Source organism: Arachis stenosperma, chromosome 4 (genome assembly GCF_014773155.1).
Source record: "Arachis stenosperma cultivar V10309 chromosome 4, arast.V10309.gnm1.PFL2, whole genome shotgun sequence".
NCBI lineage: Eukaryota > Viridiplantae > Streptophyta > Magnoliopsida > Fabales > Fabaceae > Arachis > Arachis stenosperma.
The window spans coordinates 114,830,485-114,847,921 of NC_080380.1; the positions used below are offsets into that span (position 1 = coordinate 114,830,485).

A 17,437-nucleotide genomic window follows, 5' to 3' on the forward strand; every position below is an offset into this window, starting at 1 on the left:
CGTCACTTGCTCTGCCTCTTCTTCCGGTACCACAGCTTTTCCTTCTTCTCATTATGCTCTTCATTTTGTTCAATTTAACTTCTTTTTCTTTTTTATTTTTCTTTCAGTTCATTTATTTTTTGAAGTGGTAATGTAGCTACTTTATCTGTGTGACAATAAAGGTGACGTTGCTGGTTTCTAATAGCATTCAGTTTTAACAAATTTGTTGCTTTGGATAGTGGTGCAAATTGTTATAGGGTTCTAGGAGAGGGTAAATTCAGGTATTTTTGAGTCTTTTTCATTTAAGCAAGAGAAATTCATGATTTTTGTAGTGATTTTGTCTTCAGATCCTCTGCTGGTGAAGGCTGCCAGAGGAGAACCTGTTAGTCGGCCATCAGCATGGATGATGCGCCAGGCGGGAAGGTACATGGCTGTTTACAGAAAGCTTGCTGAGAAATATCCATCCTTTCGAGAGAGGTCGAAGACAACTGATCTCATAGTGGAAATTTCTTTGCAGCCTTGGAATGCCTTTAGGCCTGATGGAGTGATCATTTTCTCTGACATCCTTACGCCTCTTCCTGCATTTGGGGTCGAATTCGACATTGAAGACGTAAGGGGTCCTGTTATTCAGTCCCCAATACGTTCTAAGGAGGGACTAAAGGCTCTGCATCCAATTGACCTGGAAAAGCTCAGTTTTATTGGAGATTCACTCAAGATACTACGCAAGGAGGTAAACCTAGTTGCATTACCGCTTCTATATATCATGGCTATCCTTCAAAGGAGCCGTTTTCCTTACTTATTGCTTTTTACTTAGGTTGGTGGTGATGCTTCCGTTTTAGGTTTCATGGGAGCACCTTGGACAATAGCAACATATATAGTGGAAGGGGGTACAACACGCACCTATACAACCATTAAGAGTATGTGCCATACAGCACCACATTTATTGCGGACTCTGCTCTCTCATTTGGCGCAAGCAATAGCAGATTATGTTATTTTCCATGTGGAGTCTAGGGCTCACTGCATACAAATATTTGATTCATGGGGTGGACAACTACCACCTGATATGTGGGAACACTGGTCAAATCCTTATATCAAAGAGGTAATATAGAAATAGTTCCCATTTATTTTCATCTTATTGAAATTGTGTTCTAATTTTTCAAACTATTCTATTTGGGATCCATGTCATAGCAAGCTTAAGTGTATGTATTTCAACTTTGGCTTATTTGTTTAGTTGAATCTTTGAACTAGACAAACCATGTGTCGCTTTCAAAGGTTTGCAATGATTACAGGTTTTGTTTTATGTAAATTATTGTTTTGTTCCAAGCTCTCATGATTGTCATTTGGTTGGTAAATAATAAGATGAGCTAAGAGCTTGTAATTTGTAAGCATCGAGTGGTAAATAAGCTCACTGGATGTTGATCTTGGTCTTTGGTGCACGAAATTGCAATAACACTTTTGCAATCCCGCACAACTAACCAGCAAGTGCACTGGGTCGTCCAAGTAATACCTTGCGTGAGCAAGGGTCGATCCCACGGAGATTGTCGGCTTGAAGCAAGCTATGGTTATCTTGTAAATCTTAGTCAGGAGATCAGAAATTATCAGGATTGATTGTAAAAAGTAAAAGAACATGAAATGGTTACTTGTATTGCAGTAATGGAGAATAGGTTGGGGTTTTGGAGATGCTCCATCTTCTGAATCTCTGCTTTCCTACTGTCTTCTTCATCAAACACGCAAGTCTCCTTCCATGGCAAGCTCGTGTAGGGTTTCACCGTTGTCAATGGCTACCTCCCATCCTCGCAGTGAAAGCTAATGCACGCACTCTGTCACAGTACTGCCAATCACCGGTTTGGTTCCCTCCCCTACCGGAATAGAATCCCTCTTTTGCGTCTGTCACCAACGCCCAGTAGGTTACAGGTTTGAAGCACGTCACAGTCATTCAATCATTGGATCCTACTCAGAATACCACAGACAAGGTTTAGACCTTCCGGATTCTCTTGAATGCTGCCATCAGGTCCTGCCTATACCACGAAGATTCCGATTAAAGAACCCAAGAGATAACTACTCAATCTAAGATAGAACAGAGGTGGTTGTCAGGCACATGTTCATAGTTGAGAATGATGATGATTGTCACGGATCATCACATTCATCCGGATTAAGAACAAGTATTATCTTAGAATGGAAGCAAGCATGATTGAATAAGAAACAGTAGTAATTGCATTAATCCATCAGGACACAGCAGAGCTCCTCACCCCCAACCATGGGGTTTAGAGACTCATGCTGTGGAAGTACACAAAGAAACGTGTAAAATGTTATGAGGTCATAAGGTACGGATACAATGTCAAAAGATCCAATAAGTAGTAAACTAGTGTCCTAAGGTTTACAGAAATGAGTAAATGACAGAAAAATCCACTTCCGGGCCCACTTGGTGTGTGCTTGGGCTGAGCAATGAAGTAATTTCGTGTAGAGACCTTTTCTGGAGTTAAACGCCAGCTTTCATGCCAGTTTGGGCGTTTAACTCCAAATTTTATTCCAGTTCCGGCGTTTAACGCTGGAATTTCTGTAGGTGACTTTGAGCGCCGGTTTGGGCCATCAAATCTTGGGCAAAGTATGGACTATTATATATTGCTGGAAAGCCCAGGATGTCTACTTTCCAATGCCGTTGAGAGCGCGCCAATTGGGCTTCTGTAGCTCCAGAAAATCCACTTCGAGTGCAGGGAGGTCAGAATCCAACAGCATCTGCAGTCCTTTTCAGTCTCAGGATCAGATTTTTGCTCAGAACCCTCAATTTCAGTCAGAAAATACCTGAAATCACAGAAAAACACACAAACTCATAGTAAAGTCCAGAAAAGTGAATTTTAATTAAAAACTAATAAAAATATACTAAAAACTAACTCAAAAATACCAAAAACATACTAAAAACAATGCCAAAAAGCATACAAATTATCCGCTCATCACAACACCAAACTTAAATTGTTGCTTGTCCCCAAGCAACTGAAAATCAAAATAGGATAAAAAGAAGAGAATATACTATAGACTCCAAAATATCAAAGAAACATAGCTCCAATTAGATGAGCGGGACTAGTAGCTTTTTGCCTCCGAATAGTTTTGGCATCTCACTCTATCCTTTGAAGTTCAGAATGATTAGCATCTATAAGAACTCAGAACTCAGATAGTGTTATTGATTCTCCTAGTTAAGTATATTGATTCTTGAACATAGCCTGTGTATGAGTCTTGGCTGTGGCCCAAAGCACTCTGTCTTCCAGTATTACCACCGGATACATACATGCCACAGACACATAATTGGGTGAACCTTCTTAGATTGTGACTCAGCTTTGCTAAAGTCCCCAATTAGAGGTGTCCAGGGTTCTTAAGCACACTCTTGTTGCCTTGGATCACAACTTTATTTCCTTCTCTTTTTTTTTTCTTTTCTTTTTTCTTTTTCTTCCTTTTTTTTTCGAAATTTTTTTTTTGCTTTTCTTGCTTCAAGAATCAATTTGATGATTTTTCAGATCCTCAATAACAGTTCTCTTTCTCCTCATTCTTTCAAGAGCCAACAATTTTAACATTCTTAAAACAACAAATTCAAAAGACATATGCACTGTTCAAGCATTCATTCAGAAAACAAAAAGTATTGTCACCACATCAAACTAATTCAACTAGTTTTCAGAGATAGATTTCGAAACCCTGTACTTCTTGTTCTTTTGTGATTAGAGCATTTTTCTTTTAAGAGAGGTGATGGATTCATAGGACATTCATAGCTTTAAGGCATAAACTTAAATTTTATTAATTATGAACTAAGAACAAGACTCAAATATAGATATAAGATGAAACTAAAAAAAATAAATAGAGAATAAAAAAAGAAAAACGCAAACATAGGCTCCTAATGATAGAGGTTTTCACAGAGTTAGAACTCAACAACCTTGATTTTGAGAAGTGGATGCTCCCTCAGCTTGAGAGGAGAGCTTTTGGCGCTTCATCTCTTGAATTTCACGCCCCTGCTTCTCTTGTTCCTTCAGCAATTTGCAGAGCATGCAGTTCTGATTCTGCTGTTCTTCCTTCAGTTGCTCCATAGTCTCTTGCAACTTGTTAATAGATGCTTCTAGGTTGGACCAGTAGTCAATTCCTGGGAATTCAGGGAGGAATTCCTGCGCCCTCCTCTTGATGGAGTTGTCTTGCACTTGTCCTTCCATTGACTTCTTGGTGATTGGGTGTTCAATGAGTATGAACTCATCTACTCCCATCTTCACCCCAGCCTCTTTACAGAGCAAGGAAATCAAGCTTGGATAAGCCAATTTGGCTTCAGTGGAATTCTTATTTGTAATTGTGTAGATCTCACAAGCAATCACATGATGCACCTCCACTTCTTTTCCAAGCATAATGCAATGAATCATCACTGCTCTCTTGATGGTGACCTCAGAACGGTTGCTAGTGGGCAATATGGAACGCCCAATGAAGTCTAGCCAACCTCTTGCAATTGGTTTGAGGTCTCCCCTCTTGAGTTGGTTTGGGACACCCTTAGAATTGGTTATCCACTTAGTTCCAGGGAGGCATATGTCCTCTAGAACTTGATCCAACCCCTTATCTACTCTCACCATCCTCCTATTAAAGGAATCAGGATCATCTTGCAGTTGAGGCAACTTGAAGATTTCTCTTATTTTGTCCAGATGAAAGTATATAACTTTCCCTCTGACCATGGTTCTGTAGGTATGGTAAGCAGTTCCAGTCATTCTCTGCTTATCTGTTAGCCACAGATTTGAGTAAAATTCCTGAACCATGTTCCTTCCAACCTTTGTTTCAGGATTGGTTAGAACTTCCCATCCTCTATTTCGAATTTGCTCTTGGATCCCCGGATATTCATCTTCTTTCAGATCAAATTTAACTTCCGGGATTACTGACCTCAGACCCATTATTTTATGATAATGGTCTTCATGTTCTTTGGTTAAGAACTTCTCTTCATTCCAAAGATTCTTTGGATTATTCTCTTTCTTGCCTCTTAAATTGGTTTGTTTTCCCTTAGGAGCCATGATATTGATGAATCTTGGCTTAGTGATCACGGAAAAGCACACCAAACTTAGAGGTTTGCTTGTCCTCAAGCAAAATAAAAGAGAGAAGAGAGGGGGAGGAAGAGAAAATTCGAATGGTGTGGTGGAATGAGGGAGCCAAACGTGTATTTATAAGGTGGGGAGGGGAGTTTTCGAAAAAAGAGAGAGGGATTTGAAAAGATATGGAAAGAAATTGAGAAAAGGGTGAGTTTTTGAAGAAGATTTGAGATTAATTTGAAATAGATTTGAAGAATGGTTTGATTTGTGAAGATTTGAAAGTGAATGATGAAGGGTTGAAGTGCATTTATGTAGAAGAGTATGGTTAAAAAGAGGAAAGTTTGAAAAAATTTGAGTTGAAAACAAAAATGTGGTCCCCCCACTTTTCTGGCGTTAAACGCCCAGAATGGCACCCATTCTGGCGTTTAACGCCCATTTGCTACCCTTTTTGGGCGTTTAACGCCCAGCCAGGTGCCCTGGCTGGCGTTAAACGCCAGAAATCCTTTATCACTGGGCGTTTTTCCAAAACGCCCAGGATGCTGCACACCTGGCGTTAAACGCCCAGAATGGTGCCCATTCTGGCGTTTAACGCCCAAAATGGTACCATTACTGGCGTTAAACGCCCAGAATGGTGCCCATTCTGGCGTTTAACGCCCAAAATGCCCCTTACTGGCATTTTTTCGCCAGTAAGCTCATTTTCTCTGCTTTTTGAGCTGAATCCTTCTGTAACTCTGTGAATTCCTTCATTTTTGATACTTGCCTCTGTAAGAACAATTCATACAACTTTCTAATGACTGGGTTGCCTCCCAGCAAGCGCTTCTTTACTGTCTTTAGCTGGACTTTCACTGAGAATCACTCAAGTCTCAGTTTTGAGCATTCCTGCTCAAAATTTCCTTCAAGATAGTGCTTGATTCTCTGTCCATTAACAATGAACTTCTTGTCAGAATCAATATCCTGAAGCTCAACATATCCATATGGTGATACTCCTGTAATCACATACGGACCCCTCCACCGGGATTTGAGTTTTCCTGGAAACAATTTGAGCCTGGAGTTGAAGAGCAGAACTTTTTGTCCTGGCTCAAAGACTCTGGTTGACAATCTCTTGTCATGCCACTTCTTTGCCTTTTCCTTATAAATTTTTGCATTTTCAAAGGCATTGAGTCTAAACTCCTCTAGCTCATTTAGCTGGAGCAGTCTTTTCTCACCAGCTAACTGTGCATCCATGTTTAGGAATCTGGTTGCCCAGTAGGCTTTGTGTTCCAGTTCCACAGGCAAATGACAGGCCTTCCCATACACCAGTTGGTATGGAGAGGTGCCTATAGGAGTCTTGAATGCTGTTCTGTATGCCCACAGAGCATCATCCAAGCTCTTTGCCCAATCCTTTCTTCGGGCCATCACAGTCCGTTCCAGGATTCTTTTTAGCTCTCTGTTAGAGACTTCAGCTTGCCCATTTGTCTGTGGATGATACGGAGTTGCCACTTTATGGCTGATTCCATATCTAACCATAGCAGAGTATAGCTGTTTATTGCAGAAATGAGTGCCCCCATCACTGATTAGCACTCTGGGGACGCCAAACCTGCTGAAAATGTTTTTCTGGAGGAATTTCAGCACGGTCTTGGTATCATTAGTGGGTGTAGCAATTGCTTCTACCCACTTAGATACATAGTCCACTGCCACCAGAATGTAAGTGTTTGAGTATGATGGTGGGAATGGCCCCATGAAGTCAATTCCCCATACATCAAACAGTTCTATCTCTAATATTCCTTGTTGAGGCATGGCATATCCGTGAGGCAGGTTACCAGCTCTTTGGCAACTGTCACAGTTACGCACAAACTCTCGGGAATCTTTATAGAGAGTAGGCCAGTAGAATCCACACTGGAGAACTTTAGTGGCTGTTCGCTCACTTCCAAAATGTCCTCCATAATGTGATCCATGGCAGTGCCATAGGATCCTTTGTGCTTCTTCTCTGGGTATACATCTGCGGATCACTCCGTCAGCACATCTCTTAAAGAGATATGGTTCATCCCAAAGGTAATACTTGGCATCTGAAATTAATTTCTTTCTTTGCACACTGCTGTACTCCTTGGGTATGAACCTTACAGCTTTATAATTTGCAATGTCTGCAAACCATGGAGCTTCCTGGATGGCAAAGAGTTGCTCATCTGGGAAAGTCTCAGAGATCTCAGTAGAAGGGAGGGACGCCCCAGCTACTGGTTCTATCCGGGACAGATGATCAGCCACTTGGTTCTCTGTCCCTTTTCTGTCTCTTATTTCTATATCAAACTCTTGCAGAAGCAACACCCATCTTATAAGCCTGGGTTTTGAATCCTGCTTTGTGAGTAAGTATTTAAGAGCAGCATGGTCTGTGTACACAATCACCTTTGATCCCACTAAGTAGGATCTAAACTTGTCAATGGCATAGACCACTGCAAGTAATTCTTTTTCTGTGGTTGTGTAATTCTTCTGTGCATCATTTAGAACACGGCTAGCATAATAAATGACATGCAGAAGTTTGTTATGCCTCTGTCCCAACACTGCACCAATGGCATGATCACTGGCATCACACATTAATTCAAATGGTAATGCCCAATCTGGTGCAGAGATGACTGGTGCTGTGACCAGTTTAGCTTTCAGGGTCTCAAATGCCTGCAAACACTGTGTGTCAAACACAAATGGCGTGTCAGCAGCTAACAGGTTACTCAAAGGTTTAGCAATTTATGAAAAATCCTTGATAAACCTTCTATAGAATCCTGCATGCCCCAGAAAGCTTCTGATTGCCTTAACATTGGCAGGTGGTGGTAATTTTTCAATTACCTCTACCTTTGCCTTATCCACCTCTATCCCCCTGCTTGAAATTTTGTGCCCAAGGACAATTCCTTCAGTCACCATAAAGTGACATTTCTCCCAGTTTAAAACCAGGTTAGTCTCTTGGCATCTTTTCAAGACAAGTGATAGGTGGTTAAGACAGGAGCTAAATGAGTCTCCATATACTGAAAAGTCATCCATGAAGACTTCCAGAAATTTCTCTACCATATCTGAGAAGATAGAGAGCATGCACCTTTGAAAGGTTGCAGGTGCATTGCACAGACCAAAAGGCATTCTCCTATAGGCAAACACGCCAGAAGGGCATGTGAATGCTGTTTTCTCTTGGTCTTGAGGATCTACTGCAATTTGGTTGTAGCCTGAGTAGCCATCCAAAAAGCAGTAGTAATCATGACCAGCTAGTCTTTCTAGCATTTGGTCTATGAATGGTAAAGGAAAATGATCCTTTCTGGTGGCTGTATTGAGTCTTCTGTAGTCAATACACATGCGCCACCCTGTGACTGTCCTTGTAGGAACCAGTTCATTTTTTTCATTATGAACCACTGTCATGCCTCCCTTTTTGGGAACAACTTGGACAGGGCTCACCCAGGGGCTATCAGAAATAGGATAAATAATCCCAGCCTCCAGTAATTTAGTGACCTCTTTCTGCACCACCTCCTTCATGGCAGGATTTAGCCTCCTCTGTGGTTGGACCACTGGTTTGGCATTATCCTCCAACAGGATCTTATGCATGCATCTAGCTGGGCTAATACCCTTGAGATCACTTATGGACCACCCAAGAGCTGTCTTGTGTGTCCTTAGCACTTTAATCAGTGCTTCCTCTTCCTGTGGATTTAAAGCTGAGCTTATAATCACTGGAAAAGTGTCACCCTCTCCCAGAAATGCATATTTCAGGGATGATGGTAGTGGTTTGAGTTCAGGCTTAGGAGGCTTATCCTCCTCCTGAGGAATTTTCAAAAATTCCTTTGCCTCCTCTGGCTTGTCCTGATCAGTTTGAGCATTTTTGAAGATGTCCTCAAGCTCTGATTCTAGGCTTTCAGCCATATTGATCTCTTCTACCAGAGAATCAATAATGTCAACGCCTATGCAGTCATCTGGTGTGTCTGGATGCTGCATAGCTTTTACAGCATTCAACTTGAACTCATCCTCATTGACTCTCAGGGTTACTTCCCCCTTTTGTACATCAATGAGAGTTCGTCCAGTTGCTAGGAAGGGTCTTCCTAGAATGAGAGTTGCACTTTTGTGCTCCTCCATTTCCAGTACCACAAAGTCAGTTGGAAAGGCAAATGGCCCAACCTTGACAATCATGTCCTCTATTATGCCTGATGGGTGTTTAATGGAGCCATCAGCAAGTTGGAGGCATATCCTGGTTGGTTTGACTTCTCCAATCAACCCAAGCTTTCTGATAGTGGATGCAGGTATTAGATTGATGCTTGCTCCAAGATCACATAAAGCTGTCTTGGTGCAAGTGCCCTCTAATGTGCATGGTATCAGAAAGCTTCCAGGATCTTGAAGCTTTTCTGGTAAGCTTTTTAGAATGACTGCACTGCATTCTTCAGTGAGAAACACTTTTTCAGTTTCTCTCCAATCCTTCTTATGACTTAAGATTTCCTTCATGAACTTAGCATAAGAAGGTATTTGCTCAAGTGCCTCTGCAAAAGGAATCTTTATTTCAAGAGTCCTTAAATAATCTGCAAAGCGGGCAAATTGCTTATCATGTTCCGCCTTGCGGAGTTTCTGAGGATAAGGCATCTTGGCTTGATATTCTTCAACCTTAGATGCTGCAGGTTTATTCCTTACAGAAGTGGTTGAAGAAGCCTTGTTAGAGGGATTACTGTCAGCACTCTCAGGTGTCTGATTTTTCCTTGGCGTTTGGACGCCAGGAATGGGTGGAAAATGGGCGTTTAACGCCAACTTTTCCCCCTTTTCTGGCGTTTGAACGCCAGAACTGGGCAAGGAATGGGCGTTTAACGCCAGCTTTCCTTCCCTTTCTGGCATTTGAACGCCAATATTCCTCTCTGGGCTCTTACTGTCCTCAGAGGGATTTTGAACAGTGGGTTGGTTGTCCTCTGTCATTTGTTCCTTATTTGGCTTTTTGCTCTTTTGAACAGTGTTATTCAAGGTCTTTCCACTCCTCAATTGAACTGCTTGGCACTCCTCTGTTATCTGTTTAGATATTTGCTGTTTTGCTTGATTCAACTGTAGTTCTATGCTCTTATTAGCAACTTTAGTTTCATGGAGCATCTCTTTAAATTCTGCTAACTGTTCTGTCATCAGGAGTAGTTGTTGATTAAGCTCCATTATCTGTTCTTGAGGATTAGAGTCAGTGACTATTGTCATGACTTCCTCTTCTGAAGAGAACTCATTGCTAGAGTACAAATATTGGTTTCTAGCAACAGTGTCTATAAGCTCTTGAGCTTCTTCAATTGTCTTCCTCATGTGTATAGATCCACCAGCTGAGTGGTCTAAAGACATCTGAGCTTTTTCTGTAAGCCCATAGTAGAAAATGTCTAACTGTACCCACTCTGAAAACATTTCAGAGGGACATTTTCTTAGCATACCTCTATACCTCTCCCAGGCATTATAAAGGGATTCATTATCCTCTTGTTTAAAGCCTTGGATGTCCAGCCTTAGCTGTGTCATCCTTTTTGGAGGGTAAAAATGATTCAGAAATTTGTCTGATAACTGTTTCCATGTCTTTATGCTTGCTGTAGGTTGGTTATTTAACCACCTTTTAGCTTGATCTTTTACAGCAAATGGAAACAGTAATAGTCTGTAGACATCCTGATCTACCTCTTTATCATGCACTGTGTCAGCAATTTGTAAGAACTGTGCCAGAAACTCAGTAGGTTCTTCCTGTGGAAGACCGGAATACTGGCAATTTTGCTGCACTATGATAATGAGTTGAGGGTTTAGCTCAAAGCTGCTTGCTTTGATGGGAGGTATACAGATGCTACTCCCATATGCAGCTGTAATGGGGTTAGCATAAGACCCCAGAGTCCTCTTGGACTGATTAATTCCACTTGAGTCCATAATGGACAAAAGGGAAATGAGAATGATTGCAAAGAGATAAATTTTGTTTATTTTTAAATTTTTTTTTGAAATAACCGAAAAAAAAACAAAATACAATAGAATAAAATAAAAAGAAAATAAAACAAAATTCGAAAATTAAAAATAAAATAAGATCAAAGCAAATTGAGAACTGAATCAATTAGTGAAAAAAAAAGATTTTGAAAACAGCAATTAAGAAGATATGATTGAAAAATTTTTATGAAAAAGATTTGATTTTTAAAAAAAAGGAAAGAGAAAAACACAAAAAGACACCAAACTTAAAATTTTTAGAAAATCAAACACTAAATTTTCGAAAATTTTAAGAGAAAACACAAAGAGGACACCAAACTTAGAATTTTTATGAATCAAAAAGGGACTAAGAACATGCAAAAATCGAAAATTTTAAAAGAAAAATAAAAGCATGCAATTGACACCAAACTTAGAATATGAAACTAGACTCAACTAAAAGACTCTAAACCAACAAAAATAGTCCTAATCTAAGCAACAAGATAAGCCGTCAGTTGTCCAAACTCGAACAATCCCCGGCAACGGCGCCAAAAACTTGGTGCACGAAATTGCAATAACACTTTTGCAATCCCGCACAACTAACCAGCAAGTGCACTGGGTCGTCCAAGTAATACCTTGCGTGAGCAAGGGTCGATCCCACGGAGATTGTCGGCTTGAAGCAAGCTATGGTTATCTTGTAAATCTTAGTCAGGAGATCAGAAATTATCAGGATTGATTGTAAAAAGTAAAAGAACATGAAATGGTTACTTGTATTGCAGTAATGGAGAATAGGTTGGGGTTTTGGAGATGCTCCATCTTCTGAATCTCTGCTTTCCTACTGTCTTCTTCATCAAACACGCAAGTCTCCTTCCATGGCAAGCTCGTGTAGGGTTTCACCGTTGTCAATGGCTACCTCCCATCCTCGCAGTGAAAGCTAATGCACGCACTCTGTCACAGTACTGCCAATCACCGGTTTGGTTCCCTCCCCTACCGGAATAGAATCCCTCTTTTGCGTCTGTCACCAACGCCCAGTAGGTTACAGGTTTGAAGCACGTCACAGTCATTCAATCATTGGATCCTACTCAGAATACCACAGACAAGGTTTAGACCTTCCGGATTCTCTTGAATGCTGCCATCAGGTCCTGCCTATACCACGAAGATTCCGATTAAAGAACCCAAGAGATAACTACTCAATCTAAGATAGAACAGAGGTGGTTGTCAGGCACATGTTCATAGTTGAGAATGATGATGATTGTCACGGATCATCACATTCATCCGGATTAAGAACAAGTATTATCTTAGAATGGAAGCAAGCATGATTGAATAAGAAACAGTAGTAATTGCATTAATCCATCAGGACACAGCAGAGCTCCTCACCCCCAACCATGGGGTTTAGAGACTCATGCTGTGGAAGTACACAAAGAAACGTGTAAAATGTTATGAGGTCATAAGGTACGGATACAATGTCAAAAGATCCTATAAGTAGTAAACTAGTGTCCTAAGGTTTACAGAAATGAGTAAATGACAGAAAAATCCACTTCCGGGCCCACTTGGTGTGTGCTTGGGCTGAGCAATGAAGTAATTTCGTGTAGAGACCTTTTCTGGAGTTAAACGCCAGCTTTCATGCCAGTTTGGGCGTTTAACTCCAAATTTTATTCCAGTTCCGGCGTTTAACGCTGGAATTTCTGTAGGTGACTTTGAGTGCCGGTTTGGGCCATCAAATCTTGGGCAAAGTATGGACTATTATATATTGCTGGAAAGCCCAGGATGTCTACTTTCCAATGCCGTTGAGAGCGCGCCAATTGGGCTTCTGTAGCTCCAGAAAATCCACTTCGAGTGCAGGGAGGTCAGAATCCAACAGCATCTGCAGTCCTTTTCAGTCTCAGGATCAGATTTTTGCTCAGAACCCTCAATTTCAGTCAGAAAATACCTGAAATCACAGAAAAACACACAAACTCATAGTAAAGTCCAGAAAAGTGAATTTTAATTAAAAACTAATAAAAATATACTAAAAACTAACTCAAAAATACCAAAAACATACTAAAAACAATGCCAAAAAGCATACAAATTATCCGCTCATCAGTCTTCTGAATTTCGGAGAGAAAGTCCAAATCAGAGGCTACACCTTCAAACTTTTTTATTTAATTGAAACTATGTTGCTGTTAGTGCATCATCATAATTTATGAAACATAAAATATTTGCGAATTGAACGTTGGGCGCAAGATGCTATTGTTCCATATTTTTTCCTCTTTTGCCATGTACTGATTTCTAAACATCCAGATTGTAGATTTGGTCAAGAAAAGATGCCCTGAGACACCGATTGTTCTTTATATAAATGGAAATGGTGGCCTTCTTGAGCGTATGAAAGATACTGGAGTTGATGTTATTGGGCTGGACTGGACTGTGGATATGGCAGATCGAAGATCAGATTTAAGATTTTTTCTAGTTCTTTATGTGGAGCAGTTGCCATTGAAGCCAAGAGAGTCCACTCAAGCTGAGTTACCACACCAACTTTGTTGAAGAAAAATGAAAAAATTGCTACCCTTAGGTTATAGTATTATGGTATTTTGAAAAATGATGATGATATAAGTAAAAGTAGTTATGAGCTAGATTAGTATTATGTTATTTTGTAATGATATATAATGTGATTGTGGATCTTACAACAATTTTTGTAAGTCAAATTTGATGATAAATGTTCAATTAGTTTTCTTTCGTAATTTCATTCAAATAGTTTAGGTTATTAATAATGCTAAATTAAAAAAAAAGTTGGAACTAATTTCATTATTCATGAGAAAATTCTTGTAAATAAAGAATTATATTACAAAAAACCGTTGTCAAAAGTAACAAAAGGCAATGGTGTTAAAGCCGTTGTCAAAGACAACTATAAAATGGCAATAGTATTAAAACCGTTGCCAAAAAATAACACTAATGGCAATGCTTTAAAACCGTTGGCTTAGTGAATAATAAAACTACAACAGTTTAAAACCGTTGTCTATCCAGTTATGGTTTTAAACCGTTACATCATGAAAGAGAACATTTTTAAACTGTTGCCTATCTAGTAACGGTTTTAAACCGTTCTTTAAAAATTGTTGTCAAAACCGTTGTCTATACCAGTAACTTTGGCAACGGTTTTTTTGTTATCGTTGCCTTAGGTAAAAAACCGTTGTCTTTGAGCATTGGCAACGGCCGCATATACCACAGGTAAAAAACCGTTGCCAAAGTGTTGCCTAAAGTTTTGGGAACGGTTTTTCAATCTACGGCAACGGTTTTTGACCGTTGCGAAAACCCTTATTTGTTGTAGTGTCATGGCGTTTCCTAGCAAGTGTTTTTGAGCCAAGAGTGTGAGAAATTTTTAGTTGTTGCCGATTTGTAGCATTCTTTTCACACAATTCCTGCACATTAGCAAGCATAAAAGTTAACGGATCTTAAGCACAAATAAAAATTAAAAATAACAAATGTTTTTACCTGAGTTTTTGGACTCAATCTATATTCCAAAAATGCAGCCCAATGGTCTTTGGGAACTCCAATTGGATTAAAATTAACATTTGCATCCCAACTAAGTTCCGATTTATAATGCTCGTTGAATAGCTTGCATCTATTATTCTTCCACTTATTTCCAAGATTTGACAAGATATACTTTTTGTGTTCATCATCATTAACAACAAATATTTTCTTCAAGAAAAACATAAATATGTAGTTATTATACAAAACTTAAGGTAAACACAACAAATAATATTTTTCAAAACAAAAATATAATAAAAAAATACCAACCTTAATAGTATTCTCAAAAACAGCATCTTTGTATTGCATTGGAACTTTATGCCAAATTTTGTACATTATAAGAAAATTATTAAAATTATTTGCAATGAGCCCCAAAACACCTCCCAAGAGTCCACCAGATTCTCTAATTCACTGACCACTTCCATTCCATTCTATAAGAACTCGTTTCCTACTATGATGAAGGAAAAATGCATCTTTTACCTGAAGATGCATATTCTTTTCAACCCCTTGTTCATCTAAAAAGAAAATAAAAGAGCTATTATTTAAGATAATTAGTAATTGACAACACATTATTTGAACTAGTAAATTAATAAGAAAAAATAACATACCTACAACAATAACAAATCATGTGGTGTTCCACTTCTTTCTAGAAATAGCAACTCTGTCTACCTCTTCATTATTAAGAAAATCAGCATCTGATAAACTATGACTATGAACTTCATTTTGAATGGATGAACTTTGAGCTATATACTCTTGTTAACTCGTGCCTTTAGAAGATGTTGACCTAGAATAACTTGAAAGATGTTTTTTTTTTCTCGTGCTAAGATAACTTCAAAGTAAAAGTAGAAATCTAATTAAAGGAATTAAAAACTTCACAATATTTTTTTATCATAGTATGCTAAAAGAGGAGATAGTTACCATTTTCATCATTTGTGAGATGAACATTCTCTCTAGCATATACAACATTTGGTTCAATATGTTCATCTTCCTCCTCTTCGAATTGTACAAGCCTTCTCCTTTTAATACCTGCAATAATATATAAAGAAAATAAGGAAAAATGATAATAGGGGATGATACTTTAAGAAAAAAATAAAAATATATGTGTTTATTGACGGATCAGATATTATCCTTAATATGCACTAGGTTAGTTCACATTTCATTTGTTAATCTTTTGTACTTATTATTTTGTATTGTGTTTAAAATAATTTGCGTTCATGTAGAATGCCGAGCTAAAGAAAAAACTTAAAGATATTACATCCAAAAAGTAAAAGCACAACTATGGCAATGGAATTTGAGAATAAACTAGCTTAGAAAAACTTGTTTGATGTTCTAATCTAATCTTCCTTTGGAGCTAATCAATGTGAAATGCGATTCTACGAATATACTATCTAATTGAATAATAATAAGGAATTTTGATAATTTGTATGAGGTTATAGATTTCAATCTTAAACTGATTTTTGTGTAAGAAAATGCAAGAAACATTGTTACAATAATAAAAACTACAAATCTCTTACAATCATTTTGAATGGATGAACTTTGAGCTATATGCTCTTGTTGACTCATGCCTTTAAAAGATGTTGACCTATAATGACTTGGAAGATGTCTTTTTTCTTGTGCCAAGATAACTTCAAAGTAAAAGAATTAGAAACCTAATTAAAGGAACTAAAAAATTCACAATATTTTTATCATAATATGCTAAAAGAGGAGATAGTTACCATTTTCATCATTTGAAAGTTCTATAGCATATACAACATTCGGTTCAATACGTTCATCTTCTTCCTCTTCGAATTATACAAGTCTTCTCTTTTTAATACCTGCAATAGTATAAAAAAAATAAGAAAAAATAATATTAAGTGATGACACTTTAAGAATTGGGTAAAATTGAAAATTGAGATATGATCATTTTCTCTTGCATTAGGGGATGACATTAGTCTAGCATTTTCAACATCTTTGAGGGATTTTTTAGGATTTTGATACTTTTTTATCAGCCTTCTTCTCTTCATACATGTAAAAATATAAAAGAAATAAGAGAAAACTATATTACTTAAATCAAAGAATAACAATCATGTATGAGTTCACCCTTTAAGAATTTGGCAAAATTAAAAATTGAGATATGATCATTTTCTCTTGCATTAGGGGATGACACTAATGTAGTATTTTCAACATCTTTGAGGAATTTTTTAGGACTTTGATACTTCTTTATTGGCCTTTTCCTCTTCATATCTATAAAAACATAGTAAGAAATATAATTAAAGGGTTTCATGTTAATAAATGGTGCACATTACACTGTTTATCAAAGAAATAAGAGAAAACTATATTATTTAAATCAAAGAATAACAATAATGTATAGGGTCACACTTTAAGAAACTGGTACTATTAGAAGTTGATATATGAGCATTAAGGAACTATTTTGTCATTATTTACACAAAACTTCAATGTCTTTTACACAAGTATATCCTCATTCTCATCATAGTTTTCATTGATTATTGGAAGATCATCATCAACAACTATTCTCACCAATTTTATATTTGTATTTTCATCTAGAAAAAGAGACTCTAAGTCTTGTGGTAGATAATTATCATTGGATACTATAATTTCATCATCTTCACCCATATTATCTCCACCTATATTATACAAATCTCTTAACTTCAAGTGAATTGGTATGCACCATCCTTTTTCCATCTCATCATCCACATAATATACCATCTGGGTTTCAGAAGTTTTAATATATGGCTCGTCATCTTCATGTTCACTAGTATGTATGAGCCTTGTAAAGTTCACAGATAAAAAACCTAAATTGTCCTTTTTGATTTCTCTAGGACTAGTTGTGTTTGCCCATTGACGTTTAAATAAGAGAACTGTAAAGCCATTGTAGAAAACCTCAATGATGTCTACCAACTTTCCATAATAAGGTACCACACCAAAGTTCATTCGGGTATCTTTACTACTTGAGTAATGATGAACGAATATTTTATACGCTTTTTGGCATCATTTTTATATAGTTTTTATTATGTTTTATTTAAGTTTTATTATATTTT

General features: G+C 38.0%; 2 protein-coding genes across 2 annotated transcripts; one reads left to right on the forward strand and one right to left on the reverse strand.

Annotated features, from left to right (window-relative positions):
* Positions 1–367: 367 nt before the first annotated feature.
* LOC130975350 (uroporphyrinogen decarboxylase 1, chloroplastic-like) lies at positions 368–13,418 on the forward strand. Its single transcript, XM_057900158.1, has 3 exons — positions 368–709; positions 794–1,078; positions 13,179–13,418. The coding sequence occupies exons 1-3, from the start codon at positions 383–385 to the stop codon at positions 13,416–13,418; spliced, it is 852 nt and encodes a 283-aa protein (XP_057756141.1). The 5' UTR covers positions 368–382.
* A 734-nt stretch (positions 13,419–14,152) lies between these two features.
* On the reverse strand, positions 14,153–15,962 carry LOC130975352 (uncharacterized). The gene is made up of 6 exons (XM_057900159.1): positions 15,914–15,962; positions 15,318–15,425; positions 14,816–14,914; positions 14,670–14,713; positions 14,364–14,570; positions 14,153–14,290 (listed from the first exon to the last, which is right to left on the reverse strand). The coding sequence occupies exons 1-6, from the start codon at positions 15,960–15,962 to the stop codon at positions 14,153–14,155; spliced, it is 645 nt and encodes a 214-aa protein (XP_057756142.1).
* Between the last annotated feature and the right edge of the window lie 1,475 nt (positions 15,963–17,437).